The sequence below is a fragment of the Eublepharis macularius genome, chromosome 17, assembly GCF_028583425.1.
Source record: "Eublepharis macularius isolate TG4126 chromosome 17, MPM_Emac_v1.0, whole genome shotgun sequence".
NCBI lineage: Eukaryota > Metazoa > Chordata > Lepidosauria > Squamata > Eublepharidae > Eublepharis > Eublepharis macularius.
The window spans coordinates 7,482,055-7,504,768 of NC_072806.1; the positions used below are offsets into that span (position 1 = coordinate 7,482,055).

At 46.7% G+C, this 22,714-nt stretch overlaps 1 protein-coding gene across 1 annotated transcript; it reads right to left on the reverse strand.

Moving 5' to 3' along the window:
- Nucleotides 1-245: 245 nt before the first annotated feature.
- On the reverse strand, nt 246-10,538 carry SRM (spermidine synthase). The gene is made up of 8 exons (XM_055001487.1): nt 10,303-10,538; nt 9,295-9,415; nt 8,306-8,398; nt 5,853-6,006; nt 5,147-5,230; nt 3,728-3,873; nt 2,684-2,806; nt 246-1,660 (listed from the first exon to the last, which is right to left on the reverse strand). Exons 1-8 carry the CDS (start codon nt 10,482-10,484, stop codon nt 1,643-1,645), a joined length of 921 nt encoding a protein of 306 aa, XP_054857462.1. The 5' UTR covers nt 10,485-10,538; the 3' UTR covers nt 246-1,642.
- Nucleotides 10,539-22,714: the final 12,176 nt, after the last annotated feature.

Below are 22,714 nucleotides of genomic sequence, written 5' to 3' on the forward strand. Positions count from 1 at the left end.
GCACGTCAGCTGCCTCGTTTCTAAATGAAGAGGCCTTCGAAGGGTAGGGAAGGTGTCCCGCTCATCGAAGTTTCCAACTCTGAGCCAGGCCAGGCACAACTGGAGCCCGTACGCTGTTTTTTTTCACTTGTATACACAAACCAATCAAGCTCCCTTACACTGAGAGAGAAGAGAGGTCCGTAGGGTTTGAACACTAAGCCACCCGCCCTCCTTTCAATAAAGCAAAAAAAAGAGGACAACTAAAATGGAGGTTTTTCATGATCTTCTTGAGTTCTATAATGCAATTCCAAATTCCAGTGTAAACGGAGTAGATGGTGCTTTGTTGAACCTCCATGAATCACGGGGCGACATAAATACCTATAGCAGGAGGCAGTCTCTCTATCTCCTCCCATCCCATACAGCTGAAACACGACACAGTGCCCCCCCCCAACTGTTAACCTTGACAAGGGAGTTATAATACATCCCATACACACAAATGGCCTATTTCTGGTATGATAGTTGGCAGAATGAGTGAGAGCGTATTCAATTTTCATTTTGCTATTGCCCCTAAATGCAGGAAATGGAGACCTATTAGCAAAAGACTGCAGCCAGAAAGAGTTCCTTCGGCCTCTAAATGTCGAGTTAAAGCCTGGAAGAGTGGACTGTGTTCCCATTAAGGTATCTCCTTCGAACTCTGCCCTTGGTGGCCGACAGCTTTTAGAAGCAAAGCCACCAATGGACGTGTGTGGAGGGGCAGCAACTCCAAGAAGAGGGGTTTTTTTTTTTAAAAAAAGAACTAATTTAGAAACATGAAGATGAGACAGATTCACTTCTAGGCCCCAGCCCTGGAGGAAACATGATTACCCCAGCAATTGAGGAGTGGGGAGGAAGGAAAAGAATTAATAGCACCCCTGATCTGGCCAGGGTATGTCAAAGGCCTTTCCAGAAAGGCAGCCCAATTCTTCTAGCCATGGCTCCAAGGAGGGTTTGCTCAGGTCCTCCTTGCCCACTATTTAATATAGGAGCAGGTAATAATTCCCTCCTGGGCAACACCCAGAGCGGGTCCCTCTGCTGAGCCGATGGAAAAGGTGTCCCCAGGAAGAGACAGGCTCAGAGTCAACAGCGGAAGGTCTGTGCCTGGGAAGTGTGCCAGCAAGCTTCCGAACAGACAGATGTGTACATCCGACGGCAAATGGAACAGGGAGGCCAGAAGCAACAGGCCGGGACGTGTGTGTGATCCCGTCCCTCCCTTTTCCATTGCACTACAGCATATTCAAGCCAGGCGCCTGATCCTTCCACGCTGGCAGACGAAAACAGGCTGGGGGAGCAGGAAGGAGAGAGAACATGTTCAGTTATAAATACTGCACTTTTCGGGGAGGAGGGCTGAGGCCAAGAAACTCTATGCGACTTTCCCACTCCTGGCAAGAAGCAACGGACCAGAGAGGCCCAGACTGGGTCTTGTCCCGGAGTCCAACCAGGCGAGAGCCCAAAGTCTTTTAATACATCGTAGGAAGGAATGTTTGGCTGGCAAAGAGGGGCTGGCTGGACCGGGGGCCAACGGGAAGCTGCCAAGCCCCCTCGCTGGAGGAAACCCGCCACGCTGGCCTCACTTCGAAGTCTCCAGGGTCCCAGGTGAGAGGCACGGCTGCCCCCAATGAAGCTTTCACACAGTACTCAAGGCCTGGGGGAGAAGCAGAAGAGGAGAGACATCTGGTTATCGGTCAGAGAAAAGAGAAGGTTTTTCCCCAGGTACCTTGCAGTGTGCTCTGCACTGGGCAAAACTGTTTCGTCAATGACACAAAGCTCCCTCCACCCCTTCTGTCAACTGGCAAAGCTGGTTTCCAAAAAAATAAGAAACAGGAATAAAAGCAGCAACAGCATAATATGCATAAAACTGCAAGGAAACACGACCATTTCAAAAGCAACAGCAAGCAGCATCAAAACAATCAAGAATGTGGCAACAGAACAAAGCAAGAGGGGAAAAAACACAAATTAAGACAACCAGCCTCAAAAAGACCCAACAAAGAAAGCGCCAACAGACCCCCAAAAGCCGAGAGACTGCCAAATCTCTGCCTAGAGGGTCCTCCCCCACCACAAATCAAGAAAGCAAAGGGACAGGAGAAGACATTCTATAGGGAAGGTGCCACAACAAAAAAGGCTCTGCCCTTTGGGGCCATCCATTGTATGTTGGCAGTGCAAGCAGCAGGGCTCTCAAAAGGATCTAAACCATTAAGCAGGCTCAAGAGGGAGCAGGTGGCCCTTTTGGTTCCAGTTTGAGATCATGTAGGACTTTAAATGTAAGAGCAACCGACCCCTTAAACACCTGAAAGACACATTTCCCTGGCAGTCTTTTTGACTGAACTGTGTTCAAGGGCAGGACCCATGTACAGCACAGTGTAGTAATCAGATTTGGAAGTAATCAGAGCGTGAGTTTCTGTGGCCAACCCTTGTGTATCAAGGAAGAATGAAATACAGAAGGGAGATCACCCGGCCCAATACTCTGACACAAGAGAGACGTGGTTTCAGGAATTCATTCGTGTGGTGAGGTAGGGAGAAAAATACTCGTACGGTGCTCAAGGCCTGCCTGCCCTGCAGGAGCAATTTTCCTGGCTGCGCCTTGCCACTTCCATTTCAGGCTACGCAGCAGGCAGCAGGCAAGATGCTGCAATGAACAGTCATTTTACAAGCCCCGCCACCATGTTACCTTTCGTGCAAATTCTGGCAGGACAAAGGCTGCCCGGTGGATGTCCGAATTATAATACTTGAGGCCCATTGCGTCCACTTGCGCTTGGGATAGTGGCCGGGCAGGTTCCCTGAAATTTGTGCTCTGCAGGAAGGAAAGCAGGAAACAAACCATCAGACACCAGCCCCGTGCCTCCATCGGGCACCCCATGACCCAGAAGGGATTCCAGTGCCTTCGGCATTTGAGTGTTCAGGGCTTAGCAAGGGGCGCCACGCAGCATGTGACACACACAAGGGTGTTCAAGTTAACTCTTTCCACACCTCCGGCAACTCAAAACGTCTCCCATCTGGGAAGAGAGTCTACGCCCTGACTCAGACCTCATGCGACCGGTTCCATAGTACTTTGGCCCATTTGGATTCAGCCCCAGCGGAGCGTTCCCACATCCTCATGCTTCCGGTGGCCACCAGAGAGGCCAGAGGGAGAAGAGGAGACACCCTAGACCCAGACCTCCCCCTGCCCTCCTAGCGCTTTCTGTATTGTAAATCATAAGCCACTCTTTGGTATAGATCAAATGTTGTTGTAGTTGTTATTCAAACGCATGGGTAAAATAAGCCAAATGCTTTCAAGGCAGTATGGATCTCCGGTTATTACAATGTGGTACACACATTTGCTTTTTAAAATGTTGTGGTTTTTTTTCTGGTAAGGAGATATCCTCTCTCCCCTCCAGCCCACCCAAATCAGTATCTCTGTGTGAAGATGAGCAAGAACCCCACCCCTGCAAAAGACACCGAACTGTGGAAAAAGGATATCCTCAAAACCTCACCTGCTTTGCCTCTGGATGCTACTTGCAAGTCAAGGGCAGGACTTGCTCCCCTCCCCTAGAAACTCTCTGAAAAACCCTGAATCAAGGCTTTGGAAGAGATGCTGGCATCTTGCCGCTGCAAGCTCAGCAGCTTCACCCTGAGAGGTCACCGTAAGCGTCTAACTCCATGCCCCCCTGTAAGAGAAGAGCCGCCTGCACTGAGCTGGCCCAGCCACAAACACTCCCCCTTCCCCGGTCCTTACTGGGTCCTTGCTGCAGAGCATGAAGCCGATCTGGCCGCTTGGGTATGTCGGGATGGTGCAATAGGCGTACTCCACCACGGGGAACAACGACGTGCAGAACTGGCGCATCTCCTTAATGAGGTCAAGATGCAGCCACTGACATTCGCCTAGCCGAGAGAGAAGGCGGGGAAGAAAAAGGCTGAGCAGAGTGGCTCTGAGGGGGGAGAAGGCACCCTACTGACAAGGTAGCTTTACATGCCCTAGGACAAGACGTTCTGTAACAGCACCACCACGGAACAAACCCGTGCCCCAGCCAGGGAGGTGCAGACAGCAAGGGGATCGGCCAGGGAATGCAAATGCCCATCCTCCATAGATGAGCATTTGAGAGGCAGTCACTAAAAACAGGGGGTCTCGCTGCCCCACAAATCTAAACCACAAGGCTACATTCAGAGAGTTTCAGGTAGGCAGCCGTGTTGGTCTGCAGCAGAACAGCAGGATTTGAATCCAGTGGCACCTTGGAGACCAACAGGACTTCCAGGGTAGAAGCCTTCGAGAGATACCAGAATTTGAAGAAGGAAGCTGTGACTCACGAAAGCTTACAGCCTGAAAATCTTGTTGGTCTCTAAGGTGCCACTGGACTCAAACTCCACAAGACTACATTTAATTATTGGGGTCAAGAGAGAGGGACTTGTTCCTTTTTAAAAAGTGATTTTTAATTGACTTTTTAAAACAGATTAAGTTGAGAAAGCCCCCTCTACCTCCTGTTTTCTGGTATTTTGTTGGGCCCCACCATCTTTTCTGCTGGCAGATGAGGGAGTTTGCCAACCACAGAAGAGGTTACACTGAGGATTGTGGAAGCTAAAAGGCCATGTAGAACCGGGGCAGGGTGTGTGTGTGTGTGCTGTGAGATCACCATTTCCACTGACAGGAAACTTAGTAGAAGCCAGCCCATCAGGTTTCTAGCCCCATTCAGTCATTTAAAATGCACCCATTATATGGTGTGGGAGGGAATGGGATTGGGCCCACTGGCACTGCCCCAGACGTTCACAGGGGAGAGCTATACCCTGTAGGTTAGCTGTAGACATTCCTTTGTACAAGGGTACCCACCTCCACGTGACTGGGACCATGCTTACTGAAGTACAACACAAACTGGCAAAGCAGCTTTCAGCGAACACTGAGCTATGCACATGGGCGGCTGGAAGCAGGACCATCAAATAGGAGCTTTTAACATTTGCAACGAACAGATTTTATGGGAAGGCCTGCAATATTTTCAGATAGCTTTTTAACATGTGCAAAACTGACTCAGTTACAGGAAACTAAGACGCTCCATGTCAACATTTTCCAGCCAGTCAGGCTCGGAAGGCCAAAGCTGACCCTGTGCTTGGGAGATGAAGCAGCCCTCGGGACTGACTTGCTGTCTCCATCAAAGCCAGGCCTCACCTTGGCAGCAAAGGATCCCATCTTCCCGGAGAGCCGTCTTCATTAGCTGGTAGTAAGATTCTTTGAATAAACTCTCTGCTGGACCTGGAAAAGAAAGAGAGGCGGATGTTCCAAGCCAACAGGAGACATCCAGGAACTGCTGTTACCAGGAGATGCTGTTGATAATGGGACACAAGTCAGTTCTTGAGCTGGTCATGCTCAGTTGCCACAGGATCTATTTGGCCCCAGCCTGTGCTTCGGACTTATCTTCAGAACAGGAACTGAGCCCCCCTGATGAGTTTCACCTGAATAGCCCAGCACATCTGGCTCCCATTCGGGGGACTAAATTATTTCAATGGGCTTAGACTGGAATAACTCTGTTTAGGATTGCACTGTAAGATCAGCCAAAGAGATCATTCTTCCAAGGGCAGGGATGGAGAGCACAGATATCTTGCTGAAGCTAAGAAGGTCTGCTCAGGGCCAAAAGACCTCCCGCTAGCCCCCCTGGACATCGCCTTGAATGCCACAATGGAAGAAAGACGGTGAATCAATGCTGTTAAAACACTACACCTAAGAGACTGCTTGCCTGAGCCAAACCCTTAAAAGACTGGATTTTTGGAGAAAAGAACACACAGTGCGGTTTGCACGCTGAATCAGGGCGGCATATAGGACACTGGTTACTGATACAGGGTGGCCTGCAAAGGTGCTTGGGCGCTCGGGCGCTTACCCATGGGGTCGGAGGAGTCGGTGATAATCACATCAAAAGCCTCTTGGTTCCGCTTCATGAATTCAAAGCCATCCCCGACATGCAGGGTGAGTTTCGGGCTGGAGTATCCCACAGCCATACCTGGGAGGTATTTCTTTGACGCCTCTATCACGTCCTGCAATGCAGGCCAGCACAGAGAATTTGGTAAGCGACACAGGTCAGTAGAGGCACAAACAGGCCTGCGTCACACCAGTGAAGAAGTGCAACGGATTATGTCTATTTTTAAAAACAGGTTGCATGCCTTCACATTGGAAACTCTCCTCCTTAATTTAAAAAAAGCAGTTAAGAGCATGATATACAAATACGTTAACTGAATTAAGAGGTCCTTGAAGCTAACTCGCTGCTCCGCCTTGAAGATCCTCCGGAAAAAGTCAATAAAAAATTTAATTAAAATTCTGTCTCTACAACTGACGCCATCAAGTCCTACAATCTGGTTGTGGAAAGAAAGAAACCAATCCTCCTCCTCCGCCAGTCCCAAACATGCTCAGAATTGTTTAAGTTTATCTTGGCCACGCTGTGGCTGGATCAGTGCTCTCTGGGCCAGGGGTGACAAAACTGAGCGTGAAACTTTTGTTAGAGACCCGATTGCTACTTTCTCAGTCTGTTCCCTTTGCTAGGGGAGCAGGAGCTTGAATGCCAGTACATTTCAGAGGCCTTTGATGGGGGAACCCATCATCAGCCCATCCTTGCCCTAGAGCCTTGATGTCTCACCAGAACCATCTTTACAAAGCAGCGTCTAGTGCCAAATGCCAATTAGAAGTCTCACTCCTTGCCCTCGGAGCACGAAGCCTTCACGTCCTCCTCCACCCTTTGCAAGCTGACGACACAGTATGCTACAGAGCTTGTTCTGTGATAGTCAAGCCAGGAGAATTCCTGTTCCACAATTATGCATCTGCTATACAGTTGGTGAAGTTTTAGGTACCCAGCAAAAGTGTTTTCATTTCCCCTGGACGTTTGCTAACAGATGCTGGGTGAAGATGCCATCCTCCCATACCAGTGTAAAATGTTGGTGAAATGTGGTCAGTTGTACGTGTAGGATGTTGCTCCGCTGGATCCTTGTAGGGGAGAGGGGTCCCCTCGAAAGGAGTCTGGAATGGAGGCCCCCCCGGCTGGGGGGGACCTGAAAATTTGAATGGAAGATTGGGGCCCTTCAGTTAGTGAAATGACTGCAACTGAATTTCCACAGATAAAGAGAGGCCTACAAGACATCATGAAGCCTATCGCATCGTCGGAAATAGAAAGTTCCCCGGCAACTGTAAGTGTATCTTCAGCCATACAGAGGGAGGATTTGATCGCATCGTCAAAAAATAAAGTCTGCCTAGCAACTGAAAAGCTATGCTTTTTCATTCTGCTCATATTAGCCCCCAAGTTGCTCTTGATATCTGCATTCTGCTTTTCAAGTCTACATAAAATGGCTCGTCTTACTATATAAAAGGCAAGCCATACTGGCAATGACTCACTTTTTATCCCCGTGCACGTGCACTCGCAGACCTCTCTGTGGGGATAAAAAGTGAGTTGTTGGCAACACATCTTGCCTCAGAGGCCCTGAGGAGGCTGTGGTGGTGGTGGGAAGGCCCAGTGCGGTGGCACAGCCCTCTGGAGGCCCCAAGGAGACTGCTGTGGCAGCAGGAAGGTCTGGTGTGGCGACGCGGCCGCTGTGGGGTCTTAGGAGGGCCATACCGCTATGCCAGGCCTCCCTGTCGCCTGTGCTAGGCCTCTGAGGAGCCACAGAGGCGGTAGGGAGGCCTGGAGTGGCAGCGTAACCCTCCCAAGGCCCCGTCGAATCAGTTTTCTAGAGCCCATTGTATTTTCTCACACAACGGGCTCTGTTGTTAGTTAAAAAATAAAACTGCCCCTTAACGCACAAAAACACCAATCGAGGTATTTAAAAAAATTGAAACAAAACACTTTACACAACCTCAGTACCTCCCAAACAATGTGGCTACAAGACAGGCTGACGAATGCCACTTAGGCTAACATGCCGGGCTCCTTCTTTGCTCTTATGTGAGTGCCCCTGGAAGCAGCCCTGGATAGACAGGTCTATCGCACTTGTGATTCCCACATGTGGGGGGGAAACCCATTAGAATGGGGAAGCTTCATGCCTCAATGGAGTCGGGACAGCATCTCTAGCGAAGCGGTAAGGGTGGGCAGGGATTTCCTGGCAAACTCCAGCTTGGGGGTGCAAAGGAATCCCAGCCCCATACAGCAAAAACCCCTATCCCTGACTGGAGAATGGCAGGGGAAAAAATAAAGAGCAGGACTGCCCTACATCCACCCCATTGCTGCGTTAGTTTATGAAGAAGACAGATACACGTCTCCCTCTGGGGTAGGGTTGGGAGAACTTTTATACAGAAAATAAAGAAGACGGACCCGGGCGCCCCAGTTTGGGGAGCACGAGGAAGTGGCAGACCTACCTCGTCTATTTCACACTGTATCACGGCCTCCACCGAGGGATGCTTCACCACTTCTCGCAAGACGCCCCCGTCGCCACCGCCTATGATGAGCACCTGCAGCAAGAGAGAATCAGTCGCAGGACACGATCAGCTGCGCCCACATGAAACATTTCTGCAGGAAAAAAACTGCACCACAAATCCTGAGAAAAACAGAAAGAGCCTTAAGGACACCTGGGAAAGCATACTAAGGGGTGCAGGGGCAGGGAAACCAAAAGACCAGCAGGCAGAAATATGAGGCCTGCCCAGTGTAAATCAGAGCTTCGCTGGGCGAGAGGGAAATCTGAAGTGCTGATATAAAAAAGGGTGTCACCCAGTGAAGTTCGTGGGTAGATTTGAATTTTTTAAATGGAATGGCTTGTGGAACTCATTGTCACAAGATATGCGATTGCATTGTTATTGTATGTTCAAGCCATTGGCTCACACTGTGTAATCAGTCTCGAGTCTTAGCGAGAAATGTGGACTGCAAATAACGGACATAAACAGTTTTACAGACCCATGGAAGCAGCTACGATGACAAAATGAAACCTCCTTGTTCAGTGTACCATTGAATGTCCACCTCTGGGAGCAACCACAGGAGACGGACAACGCACTCCTGCTGTGCTTGTGGGTCTCCCAAGGCACCTAGCCGTTCATGGAGGGAAACAAGATTCTGGAACAGAAAGAAACTTGCTCCGGTCCAGCACGGCTCTTATTATTTATTTATGTTATTTATAGTCTGCCTTTCTCACCGAGACTCAAGGAGAATTAGGCAGTGTTAAGCTGTACAGTCAACTTTAAAGACATTTCAATAAGCAATGCAGTAAGGTCCATAAATGCAAATTTGCAACGATTTAAAACCAGCAGAAATCCCAATACAGAGTTGAGGAAATGCTGAAACAGCGTGAAAGCAATTCTAAGACCGACATATTAAACAAATATAGAACTACCCAGAGGCAGCCGGCAAGACTCACCTTGCGTGGATTTGGATGGCTGCACAGGGGCAGGTTGGCAATCATTTCTTGGTATGAAAACTCATCTCTCTCTGTACATTGGATGACGCCATCGAGGACTAACACATTCCCGTAAGTTTTGCTGTAGGGGAGAAAGGAACAGAGATGAAGGGACCAGCACAGACCCTCCCCCCCCAAATCCCTAGAACAGCCCTCATGCCCCCCCCCATTAAAGCCTCAATATGACAAACTGTATTTGGGGCTGGGCTGTGACATCTGCCTCCTCCTTCTTTGGGACTTATAGCACCAGACACGTTCCCTTTGGCTTAGGACGGGAGTAGAAGAGAAGATGCAAAAATGATGACCGGGGTTCCATTTCCACAGGGGTGGTTGCTCCTTTTGCTGAAGGAGCACGGCACTGAATTAAGGGCGAAGTCACATCTGCGCTGTGGACCCCCCGCCCTACCCTGGGAAGCAGAGGGACGCCTTCCAACACGAGCATCGCCCCAGTTCGGCATCCAGAAGATCTCCAGCTCCCACAAAATAGGTGTGGGAAAGCCAAGGCTGGCGGGGGGGGGGGGGGGGGCTGCCGCCGCCGGTCCACTCTCTCAGGTTGCAACCTCCAACAGCTGCTTTTTGCAGGGCTGTTGCCCAATGGTTAGAGCTCTTGCCTGCAGAGGACCACAGGTTCCACCCCCGGCACCTCCACTTAGCCAGTCTTTAACTGCCATTCAGGGACTGACAATGTAGAACTGGAGGCGGAAGGAACTGGCTCCGGCTCAGAGGGGAAGGGTAGGGTTGCCAACTCCAGGTTGGGAAACTCCTGGAGATCTGGGGGTGGAGCCTGAGGAAGGCGGGGTTTGGGGAGGGACGTCAGTGAGGATGTCCACCCTCCCAAGCAGCCATTTTTGCAAGGAAACTGGTCCCTGTAGGCTGCAGATGGAATGCAATTCCGGGAGATCGCCAGGCCGCAGCTGGTGACACCCCCCAGGAAGGGCGGAGCGTCCAACGGTTAGAGCACGCACAGACCTCCTGAAGACGAGGATCTCCTGGAAGGGCGAGCGCCGGTGGTGCAGGACCTCGTCCACTTGCAAGGACAGGGCCTGGCCGGGCCAGAGGCTGCAGGTCTCGCGGAACCAGCCCTCGCGGACGCCGGCGGGGCTCGGGGCCGCCTCCCCGTCGCCTGCCCGGCCGCCCTCCGCGGGTTCCATGGGCGCCTCTCCGGCTCCGCGTAAGGGCAGCGCCGCCCGCACCTGCCACCTGTGCACGACGCAACGCACCCTGCGCGCCGGAGGGGCGGCGCCTCGCTGCCCGGAGCCTCCTCGTTGGCGGAGCGGCTCGCCCGGCCGGCCTATCGGAGGGCGGCGGCCAGTCAGAAGCTGGCTGGCGTCGACAAGCGGACTAGGCTGCGCGTCCGGCTTGCCTGGGTGGCCACGTGGGGGAGGCTGGGCTGGGCTGGGCGTGTTCTGCGCGGGCGCGCCTGGGAGGCTGGCTGTGCCGGGCGGGGAGGCGCGGCGCGCGCACGAGGGGCTGGTAGAAGGGGGGGGGGAGATAGAATGGGGAGCGCCACGTGGTGCCACTTTGCACTCATGACGTCGCCAACTCTCGGTCGGGAGATTCTTGGCGATCTGGGGCCGGCAGAATTTTAAAGACCAGCTTGAGTTCCAGTAGAAAAGAGCAAGAGTCCAGTAGCACCTAGAAGACTGACAAAAAGTGTGGTAGGGGTTCTTTAGAAGTGAGGCCGGGGGGGGGGAATAAGACAAGGGAGGGGCAGGATGCCACCTTGTAAGCAGGCATGGGGTCGCCATTGCCAGCTCCCGTTCGGGAAATTCCTGGGGATTTGAGTCCCGACAGAATTTTAAAGACCAGCTACATTTCCAGAGGATGAGCTTTCCAGAGTCAAAGCTCCGTTTCCCCACAGAGATATGTTAAAGCGTGAGGTATAGCAACGGTGTAATTAGCTTGATGGAATGGGGAATGTGAAAAGCAGAAGACAGGGACGTTGGATTCTTCTGTCGCTACAGTTTCAGGTGGGGAGCCCTGTTGGTCTGTAATAGAAGAGCAAGATTTGGGTCCAGTAGCACCTTCAAGACCAACTAGATTTCCAGGGTATGAGCTTTCAAAAGTCAGAGCTCCCTTGGTCAGATACCAGCAGTGGAAAAAGGAAAAAGGCCCCTATAATCTGGGCAGAGGGTGGGAGGGGTATCGCAAATTAGAGTGTCAGGGAGCTGGCTATAATGCGCATTAGAAACATAAAGTTGGAATCTCCAATACTAAAATGAACAACAATGGAGATAACGGGCAACCTTGTCTTGTTCCTTTACTAATCGTCAATTTCTTGGTCAATTCATCATTCACTACAATTGCTGCAGTCTGGTCTCTATAAATTTCTTTAATTGCTCTGATGAATCTTTCTCCCAATTGTAGCTTTTCCATAGTGGCAAACAAAAAGTCCCAGTTTAAATTGTCAAACGCTTTTTCAGCGTCTACAAAGAAGAAACCAACCTCTTTATCACAACGCTTGTCATAGTATTCAATAGCATTGATCACTGTCCTTAAATTGTCTCTTATTTGTCTGTCCGGCAAAAAGCCTGCTTGTTCTTCCTCTATGACTTCCGAGAGCCACCCCTTCAGTCTCTCCGCCAATATCTTCGCAAAAATTTTGTAATCATTGTTAAGTAATGATATAGGCCTGTAATTTTTCACGTTAGTCAGATCTTGGCCCTCTTTTGGGATCAATGATATATTCGCTTCGCTCCAAGTGTCTGGAATTCTTTGATCCCTGAAAACTCCGTTCATCACCTCTTTTAGGAATGGTGCCAGTTCGTTGGCCATTGTCTTATAAAATTTAGCCGTAAGTCCATCTGGCCCTGGCGCCTTTCCTAGATTTGCGGATTGTATTGCCTTACTTATTTCTTCATCAGTTACTTCACTGTTCAACTTGTTTCTCCAAGCTTCCGAAATCTCTGGAAGTTTAGTTTTCTCCAAATATGATGCTATTGATTCTTTGGTTACTTCTTTTTTATTATACAGCTTCGCATAGAATTTATAGAAGGCTCTACTAATGGTAGTCTGCTCCAGGTACGTTTTATTTTCTTCACAGATTTTATTTATTATTTTCTTTTCCCTTTTCTTCTTCAATTGCCATGCCAAATATTTCCCAGGTTTATTAGCACCCTCAAAAGCTTTTTGATTCAGTCTTTTAAGGTTCCACTCCAATTCTTTATTACTCATTGCTGTTAACTGTTCTTGAAGAATTTTGATTTCCTGATGTATTTTCTTTTTCCCTGGTCTCTTTTTTAACTGTGCTTCTTTGGCCTTTATTTTCTCCTCAATCTCTTGTCTCTTCTCCTCTTTCTTTTTCCTTGCTCTGCCATTTAAGTCCATTAGTATGCCCCTTACAACCGCCTTGTACGCGTCCCAAACTTTACTGGTTGGTACTTCTTTATTCACGTTGTATTGTATAAAAAACTTAGTCTCTCTTCTCAATGTTTCCATATTCTCACTTTCCTGTAACAAGTCCTCATTTATTCTCCAGGCTTTCCTTTTTCTCCTTTTTCCAAATTTCCACATAATTGGGTTGTGATCTGAGCCTACCATCGGCATTATTTCTACCTCCTTAGTCCATAACGCTAAGTCCTTTGAGGCCCAGATCATATCAATTCTTGATAATGTAAGATGCCTTGCAGAATAAAAAGTAAACTGTCTGGTTTTAGGATATTCTCTCCTCCATACGTCTTCGAGAGTCTCTTGTTGAATCAACTCAAAAAAAAGCTTTGGCAATAGTCCTCTTTTCTTTTGTGCTTTTGTAGTCTTTTTGTCTAGTTCCAAATCTGTCACTCCATTGAAATCTCCAGCAAGAATTATCTGGTCATATACAAGATCGTCTAGGTGCTTCCTTAAGTCCTTAAAGAAGCTTTCCTTTGCACCGTTAGGTGCATAAAGTCCGACTACCAACACTCTCTTTAAATTCCAATTACATTCCACTACTACAAATCTAGCTTCCACATCTCTCATAACAAGTTTTGGCTGCAGCTCCTCTTTTATATACAACACCACTCCTCTTTTTTTCTTGTTGGAAGCCGCTACAAATTCTTTGCCCAATTTTCCAGATTTTAAATATTTTACATCCTGTTTTCTAATATGGGTCTCCTGCAGACAAACAATATCACATTTTTGTTTTAATAGCCAATGAAAAATATTTTTTCTCTTATTCGGTGAGTTTAGTCCATTTACATTCCAAGATAATACTTTACACTCCATATTCATGGTTTTGTTGGTAAGTCTTTTTCATTGTCCTTGATAAATCTCTCCATCTCCCGCTCAGATCTGATGCGTTTTTTTGCCCCTCCAAACTCAAAGGACACTCCTTCCGGTAACTCCCATCTGTATCTGATATTCATGTCCTTCAAAGTCTGAATTAGCACTCTATATTTTTTCCTGTCCAATAACACTGATCTGGGCAGTTCCTTCATTATAATAATCGTCTTGCCATCAATCTCCAATGGATCTTGAAATTGTTTTGTCACAATCCTCTCTTTCATATTTCTAGTTGTAAACTGCACAATCACATCCCTTGGTAGTTTCCTCTGGGTTGCAATTCTCGAGTTCACACGATACGCCACATCTAGGATAGCCACAATCTCCTCCTCCTCCTTCCCCAGGTAATCAGCCAACACCTCAGTCATCTGTTCTTGCGCTGACTTCCCTTCCACTTCTGGCAGACCACGAAAACGAAGCTGCTTCTCCATGTGTTTAGTTTCTGCAACTGACATCCTCCCCTTCACCAGCCTCATCTCTGTTTGTTGCGTGTCTATTAAATTCTCCATCGCGTCTTCTACTGTTTTAACTCTCTGCTGCGTTCCTTGTAATTCACTGCTAATCGTTTCCACGCCTTTTTTCACTTCTGACAGCTCCGACTTTACTGTCTGTGTAACTTCCTTGACCTCTTTAATAAGCTCCAATTTCGTGTCCTTAAGTTCTTTCATCATGTCTATAAGTTTTTTGTCCAAATTTTCTATTGCCGATTGCCACTCTTTTTTCGACATCGTGGGGCTTGCTTTAGCTCGCTCCCACGAATCTGCTCTCTTCCTCAGCTCCGTGGCGTATAATTAAACGTTTTCCTTTTTTTTAAATGTCCCAATCTTTGCCAAAATTAATTTTTTATATCCAAAATGTCGGGCGTCTTTTCTCTATGGTTTCTCTATGTTGTTGTAATCCAAGATGGCCTACTTCCTCTTCCGCTGAAGCCACGACCCTTCCACTTTCAAAGATGGCGATTCCCCACTTCCTGTCCTTTGGCAAGGGCCGCTTCCCTCCAGCCACTCTATTGTTGTTACGCACTTCCTGTCTCCCGTCTTCCCACAGCAGGTCTCGCGATGGTGTCTTTTTCCCACAGCTCCAAAACCACAGGTATTCAAAACAATAGTCCGATTTTTGTAATAACTTCTTTAAACTTAGTCTCTTTTAAAATACAACTCCTGCCGAGTCTTCACCTCCTTTTCACTAGTCTGTTGCAGTTTAAAAATCTACTTTCTTTCCTCTCTGTTTTTGTCAATCTGTCCCGTTTCAAGAGATAGCGATCTTTACCTTCTCTTCAACTTTCTCGGGTTGTAATCGCTGTTTCGATCTTAAATTCTCCTCTCGACTTCCCTCCCCGATCGAAGCTTGGGTATGTAGGTCTTATGCCAGCCGAATTGGCCCCAAAATTGCCGCAGAGATTATAGCCGACCCGTCGCAAGGTGGGACCTCAAGGATCGGGGGGGAGACTCCTTGTGTAGAGCCCCCCCTCGTCCGAGATCTAGCTCACCCTAGGGTCTTGAGCGTTCTTTGCCTGCTCCCCGCCTGAGAGCAGTCGGCCGCGGGTTATTTTCACCCCTCCGGCCGGTTAAAACGGCAATCCGGTCAGCTCCACAAATGGAGCTGCGTTAGACCTCCATGAATCCCAAACCGGAAGTCATTTTAGTATTGGAGATTCTGATGATACAAATACGACAAGATGAGGAAATACGAGGAATAAAAATAAAGGACTATTCATACAAGGTTAGAGCATTTGCAGATGACATAATGTTAATTGTAGAAGATCCATTGGAGAACATGCCAAAAGTGATAGATAAGATCAAGGAGTTTGGTGATTTGGCAGGTTTCTTCATTAACAAAAAGAAGTCAAAAGAAGTCAAAGATACTATGTAAAAACATGACTAAGCAGAAACAACAATTGTTAATGGAAATAACGGACTGTGAAGTAACTAGTAAAGTGAAATATTTGGGAGTTGAGCTGACTGCAAAAAATATAGATTTGTTCAAGAATAATTATGAAAAATTATGGACTCAGATAGAGAGAGACTTGATCAAGTGGAATAGACTGAATTTGTCATGGTTGGGCAGGATTGCAGCAGTTAAGATGAACGTGTTACCAAGAGTAATGTTTTTGTTACAGACAATACCAATCATCAGAGACTCTAAACAATTTGAAAAATGGCAGAGGAAAATATCAGATTTTGTTTGGGCAGGCAAGAAGCCTCGAGTGAAAGTAAAAGTTCTACAAGATGCAAAGGAGAGAGGCGGAATGCAACTGCCCAATCTGAGACTTTACCATGATGCAATCTGCCTAGTTTGGCTAAAAGACTGGATGACATTAAAGAATAAGAAACTATTAGCCCTAGAGGGATATAAAAAAATTTTTGGATGGCACGCATACCTATGGCATGACAAAGTAAAGGTCAACTCGATGTTCCTGCATCATTTTGTAAGGAGAAGTCTATATACAATCTGGAAGAAGTACAGAACTTACCTACAAGAAGGAACCCCCTTGTGGGTGGTTCCATATGAGGTGATAGATCCGAGAGCTGTGGATAATGAACAACAATGTTTAACGTACAAAGAAATAACTAAGATTGAAGTATCTAAACTTAGAATAAAGACGCAAGAGGAACTATCACCTAACTATGATTGGTTTCAGTATAGACAGATTAGAGACTTATACAACTCGGACTTTGCAAAAGGGGGCATACGAACAGAGAACTCGGAACTAGAGCAGACCCTTCTTAAAGAAGACAAGAAAAGAATATCCAAGGTATATCAAGTACTGTTGAAATGGTATACTGAGGATGAGATAGTTAAAACACAGATGGTGAAATGGGCTATAAACTTTAATAAAGAAATAACAATGGAGGCATGGGAATACTTGTGGAAAACTACAATGAAGACAACGACATGTATTAATATTAAAGAGAACATTTTCAAAATGATCTATCGTTGGTACATGACACCAAAGAAGATTGCGCTAGGGAATTTGAATACATCTAACAAATGCTGGAAATGTAAGAAACATGAGGGCTCCCTCTATCATATGTGGTGGTCGTGTGAGGTAGCTAGGCAGTTCTGGGGGGAAATAATAAGAGAAATGAGTGAAATTTTACAGTTTCAAATAAATAAGAACCCAGAACTCCTGCTGCTAAACTTGGGAATGGAGGGAATTCCAGCCCATCATAGGACGATGATATTTTATATGACTGCAGCAGCTAGACTTTTGTATGCGCAGAAATGGAAAGTACAAGAAGTGCCAACTATTGAAGATTGGATCTACAAATTGCTGTACATGGCTGAAATGGACAAGATGACAAGAAAACTGAGAGATCTGGACTCAGGGCAGTTTAACACAGACTGGGAGAAGCTGAAACAATATCTGGAGAAGAAATGGGAGGTGGGAGGAAAACTGTGGCAGTTTGAGAACTACTGAAGTATAATAAAAGTATAAAAGAGAGGGGTGACTTTACCGGGGGAGGAAGAGAAATGTGAATTTATAAGCAGTTAGATTAATTGATCGAGATATATATAGATATGTAAAGATTAAGTGATAGAATATTGATAGAGAATAATTAATGATAAGGTTTAAATATGAGGATTGAGTAACTAACAATATTTTCTTTCTTTGATAAGATTTATATGCACCAAACTGAATGCATAGAAGAGTTAAATTGATTGATTATGTGATAAGTTAGATAGAATTACCATAAAAAGATGAAATGAGTAATATATAGAGAATAAATCAAATTGTTTGATTTAAATGTGGGAAATTTTTATGGTTTACGATGTATAGGTTTATGATATATAGAAATATTCAAAACTGGAAAATGGGATAAATTGGTTATCTAAAGACGTACGGTTTGGGTGTATAATAAGTAAAGGAGTTAAAGATGTACTGCTTAATATAATGGAGAATGTATATTTGTTTTAGACAGATGAATTTTATAGAAGTAAGGGAAAAGGGACAGAGGGTGGGAAAGCTGTTGGAAGTCAACAAAAGGGGGGGAAAGGGAGGGGGTTAGAAACGAAAAATTAGGGGAAAATTGAATGTAATGTAAAAATAATAATGCTCTAACCCAATAAAAAATTTTTCAAAAAAAAAAAGAAACATAAAGTTGGAAGGGATCTCTAAGGGTCATCAAGTCTAACCTCCTGCACCATGCTGGAAATTCAGTTCTTTTCCCTCCCCTCCTCCAGTGACCCCTGCTCTGTGACAGGAAGCTAGCTAAAATACATGCTGTAATTAGCTTGACAGAAGGGTTTGAATAGGATTTTTCTCACACTACAGATGCTAATTTCCTGCACTTCACACTTAGGCTCTGTCAAGCTAATTACAACCAGCTTCCTGACACTGCAATTCTCCTCCCACTCTGCCTGGATTATAAATACACTTTCCTTTCCCCAGTCTTCCAAAGGGGGCTTGACTCTCAACTCATCTCTGGGAAATCTAGTTGTCTCTAAGGTACTACTGGACCCAAATCTTGCTCTTTGATTGCAGACCAACATGGCTACCCACCTGAAACTGTCTGTCTGGATACTTGGAGGCAGAGCAGGGGAAGGGCTGTGTTTGGAGAGCAAATGAACCTCAAAATGGTATAATGCCATAGAATCCACCCTCCAAAGCAGCCATTTCCTCCAGGGGAACTGATCTCTAGTCTGGAGATAGCTGTACTTTCAGGAGACCTGGAGGTTGGCAACCCTTAGGAGAACAGGTAGCTCCAAGTGGTGCCACTTTGCAGGCAGGCAGTTCAACCGGAGAGGAACTGGGGTGTCATCTCATTGATGCCACAAAAACCAACCAACCAACCTCAACAAAACCGTACGGTGTATATGAGATGAGTGGCAACATATCCTTGCATAGAAGTACTCCATACAAAAGTTACGTGTTTTTTAAACAATGAAGAGAGGAGTAATAAATTTTACAAAGAACATGACAATGTACAGCTGTATGGGTACACATGATGTAGTACACATTCTACAGCGGCAAATTGTGTCTTTTGTGGGAAGTTTTGTGAAATTTATTACTTTCTCTTCATTGTTCAAAAAGATATATATGCTTGGATACTTTTAGACATAACGCTTTCATTCTACTAGATGATCTATTGCAACTGTCAGTTTGTATACACTGTATGGTTTGGTCGAAGTCTTTACCTGTTGGTTTGGTTTTTTTTCTAGCATCGTTTCATTGGGTGCCTGAAAAAGTGAGCTCTGACTCAGGGAAGCTGATACTGGGATATGTTTGGTTAGTCTTCTGAGATGCATGTCAACTACGTGTATCCTCCATGCCAGGCACTGATGCTTGGGAAGGCATGCACATTGTGTGTTCTTGCTCTTTCTCCGCTGTTTTTTTGTCCTCGGCAAAAGGAGAAGATATGGCAATTACATTTTTTTAAAAAAGCTTTTGACCATCCGTATCACCTTAGAAGAGGAGCCCAGCAAAGGGTTCAGAACTAAGAACAGACCAGACGTTTGAGGCCACTGAAAGCTAATTTTTCTAAGCGTGAGCATGTTCTACACTTACCAGTTTGGTGTTGTGGTTAAGAGTGGCAGGACTCTCCATCTGGAGAACCGGGTTTGATTCCCGACTTCTCCGCTTGAAGTCAGCTGGGTGACCTTGGGTCAGTCACAGCTCTCTTGGAGCTCTCTCATCCCCATCCACCTGACATCTTACACGAGGACACTCAAGTATAGGGAGACACAATGTTAGCCGGGAAGCGTAGTTTTAAAAGACAGATCTCACTACACAGAGGGCAGAGATCGCTGCTCAGAGGGTTTGTTAATTTCATCTCCTCCTCCTGGAAGGGGAGGTGAAATTGACAGAGTGTGGGAGGGGAGTCAGAAGAACTTGAGTACAAAGCCCTGCTCAGCTGCAAAGGTCCAACTAACCACGGCCCAGCCTGCCTACCTCACAGGGTTGCAGAGAGCCTTTGGCACTGTCTTTTTAAACTAGGCTTCCTGGCTGACATTGTGTCTCCCTACGCTTGAGCATCCTCGTCTAAGAGGTCTTGTGTAGAGAGGCTCTTAGGAGCCCACTCTCCAAAGCACCATTTTCCCCAGGGGAACTGATCTCCGTTGTCTACAGATCAGTGCAATTCTGGGAGATCTCCAGGCCCCATATGGAGGCCACTTTTGGGGTTTCAACCCCTCTCTCAGTTAGAGAACCATGACCATAAATACACTTCCAAAAAGTTGTTGTTGTCACCAGTTACTGCTCACAGACAGTACTGTTTTCTGGCTGACATTTGAACTATATACATGACCTCCTGGATTTATTTCATCGTATGGCTTTGGAGCCCTTCTTGTTTCTCCCCACTGAAGATCCATCACACAATACCGGAAAATGTGGGCTCTGGGGCCGGCTAAAGCTTATGCTGGAATACAAATTAGTTATTTTTTTATGTTCCAGGAGAACCAGTTTACTAGGCGTCCCCCCCCTCAGTTGGTACACTTGGAACAAGCACTATAAACGTCTTAGAATGAGCAGCACTGCCTGTTTTGAAAGAACACATGGATGGAAACCCTTCTAATGAAATAAGTTTAAGTGCCTGTTTAATCGTTTGCTTCCATTGCTTTTGATTCTGCTTAACTACTACTGTGGTTGGTTGCCCCCTGGTAAGAACTCAAGTGGAACATGGCACAGTTTAAAGTGTTTGCCAGATCAGATGCAGAGAGCTTCCGTTCGCTTGCAATATGCAGCAGTTCTCAGATGAAAACAGAGATACGAGAGCCCCTGACTTGTTCTGAAAGATCTCTGCCCTACAATGCCGCCGTTTCCGCTGTTCTGCATTACAGATGGTCCTATTCCTCATTTGCTCCGCCGTTGCTTGGCCGCCAGTTTAAAAGGTAAGAAAATGACTTGGGGTAAAGATGACGCCAGATGAGCCCTCTTGGATCAGATCAATAGTCCATGTAGCCAACCATCCTCTTTCCCACTGAAAAGAGATCTACTTCAACATGATCTGCCTTTCTATGGAGTCAACTCCTTGGACGATTGAAATCGGTTGTCCACTTTGACTGGTAGTAGCTCTCTAGGGTCTCCTACCTGGTCTTTTAACGGGTGGTGCTGGGGATCGAATCTAGGACCATATGCAAAGTAGATGCTCCATCACTGAGCAGGACAAGAACACGGAAGAGCTTGGATCTCCTTGATCTGACCCAGCAAAGCGATTTAATAAAGCCAGTGAAGGTCCCTCCCGTTTTGCCAAAAAGTGGATACCTTTCAACAGCTGCATGAGCTATACCAACATTCAACAAGCGAAGCCTTCCCCATGTCACAAAAGGTTGGGTTGCCAAGTTTCTGCCCCCATGATACGGTTAAAAAGCACAGAAGCTGTTGGAGGGGTGAGGGGAGTAGGAAAGCACAACACACAAACCCAACTCTGTCCAACAGAGCTCCTTCCTGCAAATGAGGGCATAGGGATTGAGCGCGAGTTGCAGACGCTCTGCTTAGGAAGATAATGTGGATTCTGTGACTCTGCCAGTTTAACTGAAGCGTGATTTAAGTTTCTTGGAAAAAAGGGAGTGTAAATCCATACTGGTAACACATTTAAATCCTCCTTCTCTAGTGTTGGCAATGGTCCTGCCTTATCTTCTCAGCACCAAACCTTCCCTTAAATTCCGTTAAATCCTGTGCTTAAAACCACAGAGTGAGAAGTGCCAACTACATGGAAATTCAGACTCTGCTTCTAGTGCTATTCATGTTGGGACTGTCGTCCAGCGAGCAGCAAAGGGAATGAACTTCAGGTATGCCCAGAGGCACTCCAGTATACATACAAGAGTGCATGATGTTTGGAGAGGCGGTGCAGTAAGGAAAACAAGCTCTGAGAGCTCAAATGGAGCCCCACCAAGTCTTGCAGAAGGAGTCCTGCAGGGCTTCTATTCTTCTGCTATCTCGGCAACAATTTTTGTCTGTCAGCCGGCGTCAGCCACCCACATCAAACGCTTGTCAGAGCCATGATACCCCAAGCCCTCCGTTTAATTAGAGTAATCAGTGAATGCGTTGAAAGAATTATAGGAGGTGGGAATGAAAATTCTCATTTCCCCAGTTCATTTTGAAATCTATGTAATGAAAATTCCTATGGAGCCAAAGAGCCAAGTCAGACGCAGTGAGATTTGGGCCTGGGAGACCGCTTCCTCCTCCGCCGTAGACTTGCTGGATGGCCTTAGGCTACCACCGCTGCTGCCAGACTTCTGTCTGCACAACCATAATAAGGCTGTAAAGAAGCCTTCGTGCTAAAAACCATCTCCAGTAACAGCTTCCAAGAAATAAATAAGTTGAAATGGAATTTGCCGCACGACAGAAGGCTTTTGGCCTTCGGTGCACTGAGCCTAAAAATGAACCTTGCTTACAAATTAATTACTTTTTTGTTAATACTCGCAAGGAGGGCTTCCTGGCAGATTAACTTTGCTGTAGCGGAGAAACCTGACCTGGGAGATGACACGGGAAAGAACCACCGCAGTGATGTATTGGAAAGAGAATTTCTCTCCCCGAACTAGAAATTCCAGCTGGTTTTATCACATCAGTGAACAATACTAAGTTAGGAGTAAATTGTTGCGCTCTCTTTGTTCCCAAAGGGATCTGTGGTACTTGGCCAGTTCGTCTCCTGTGCAGCTTTCTAGTTAGTCCGTAATGTAATTTCATTCATTATTAAAACTCAACTGTGCTGGGATAGCTCAGGTGGGTGTTAATTCAGTGGGCCCCAGATTAGGTGGGGTCCATTATCAGAATGCTTTTCTGTGTGCATTCCCTTTGAAGCAAGAGAACGACAGGGTGGTGCCTCCATCCAACATCCATGTAAAGAGTACTAGTAACAGCAAGTGTTCGTGCTGTGCTGGAAGTGCTTTGCGTATCTTATAATCATGACAACCACCGTGCAAGTCAAGAAGCGTCTCTGTTTTTGCATGGGGTGGGAGAAGAGAAACAGGCTGAGAAGTGCCCAAGTGTAGTCACTGGGGGACAATGCAGCAAAGGCAGAATTTGAATGTGGAGGGTAAGAAGTGGGAGAACAGGCAGCGTACTGAGGGGTGGAGGGCTTACATCTAATTAAGAGCTACCGCTTGCTTTTCTCCTCCTTGCATGGGGCTTGCAGCATTCTGGGAAACTCCTGGGCGATCAGCAGTTGGCGTTGTGACA

Coding starts and splice junctions, on each gene's coding strand:
- SRM (XM_055001487.1), bottom strand. CDS start 10,484: ATGGAACCCGCGGAGGGCGGCCGGGCAGGCGACGGGGAGGCGGCCCCG. Junction 3,874..5,146: donor TGGGATCCTTTGCTGCCAAG/GTGAGGCCTGGC, acceptor TCTCTCGGCTAG/GCGAATGTCAGTGGCTGCAT. Junction 2,807..3,727: donor TGCTCTGCAGCAAGGACCCA/GTAAGGACCGGG, acceptor TCCTTCCTGCAG/AGCACAAATTTCAGGGAACC.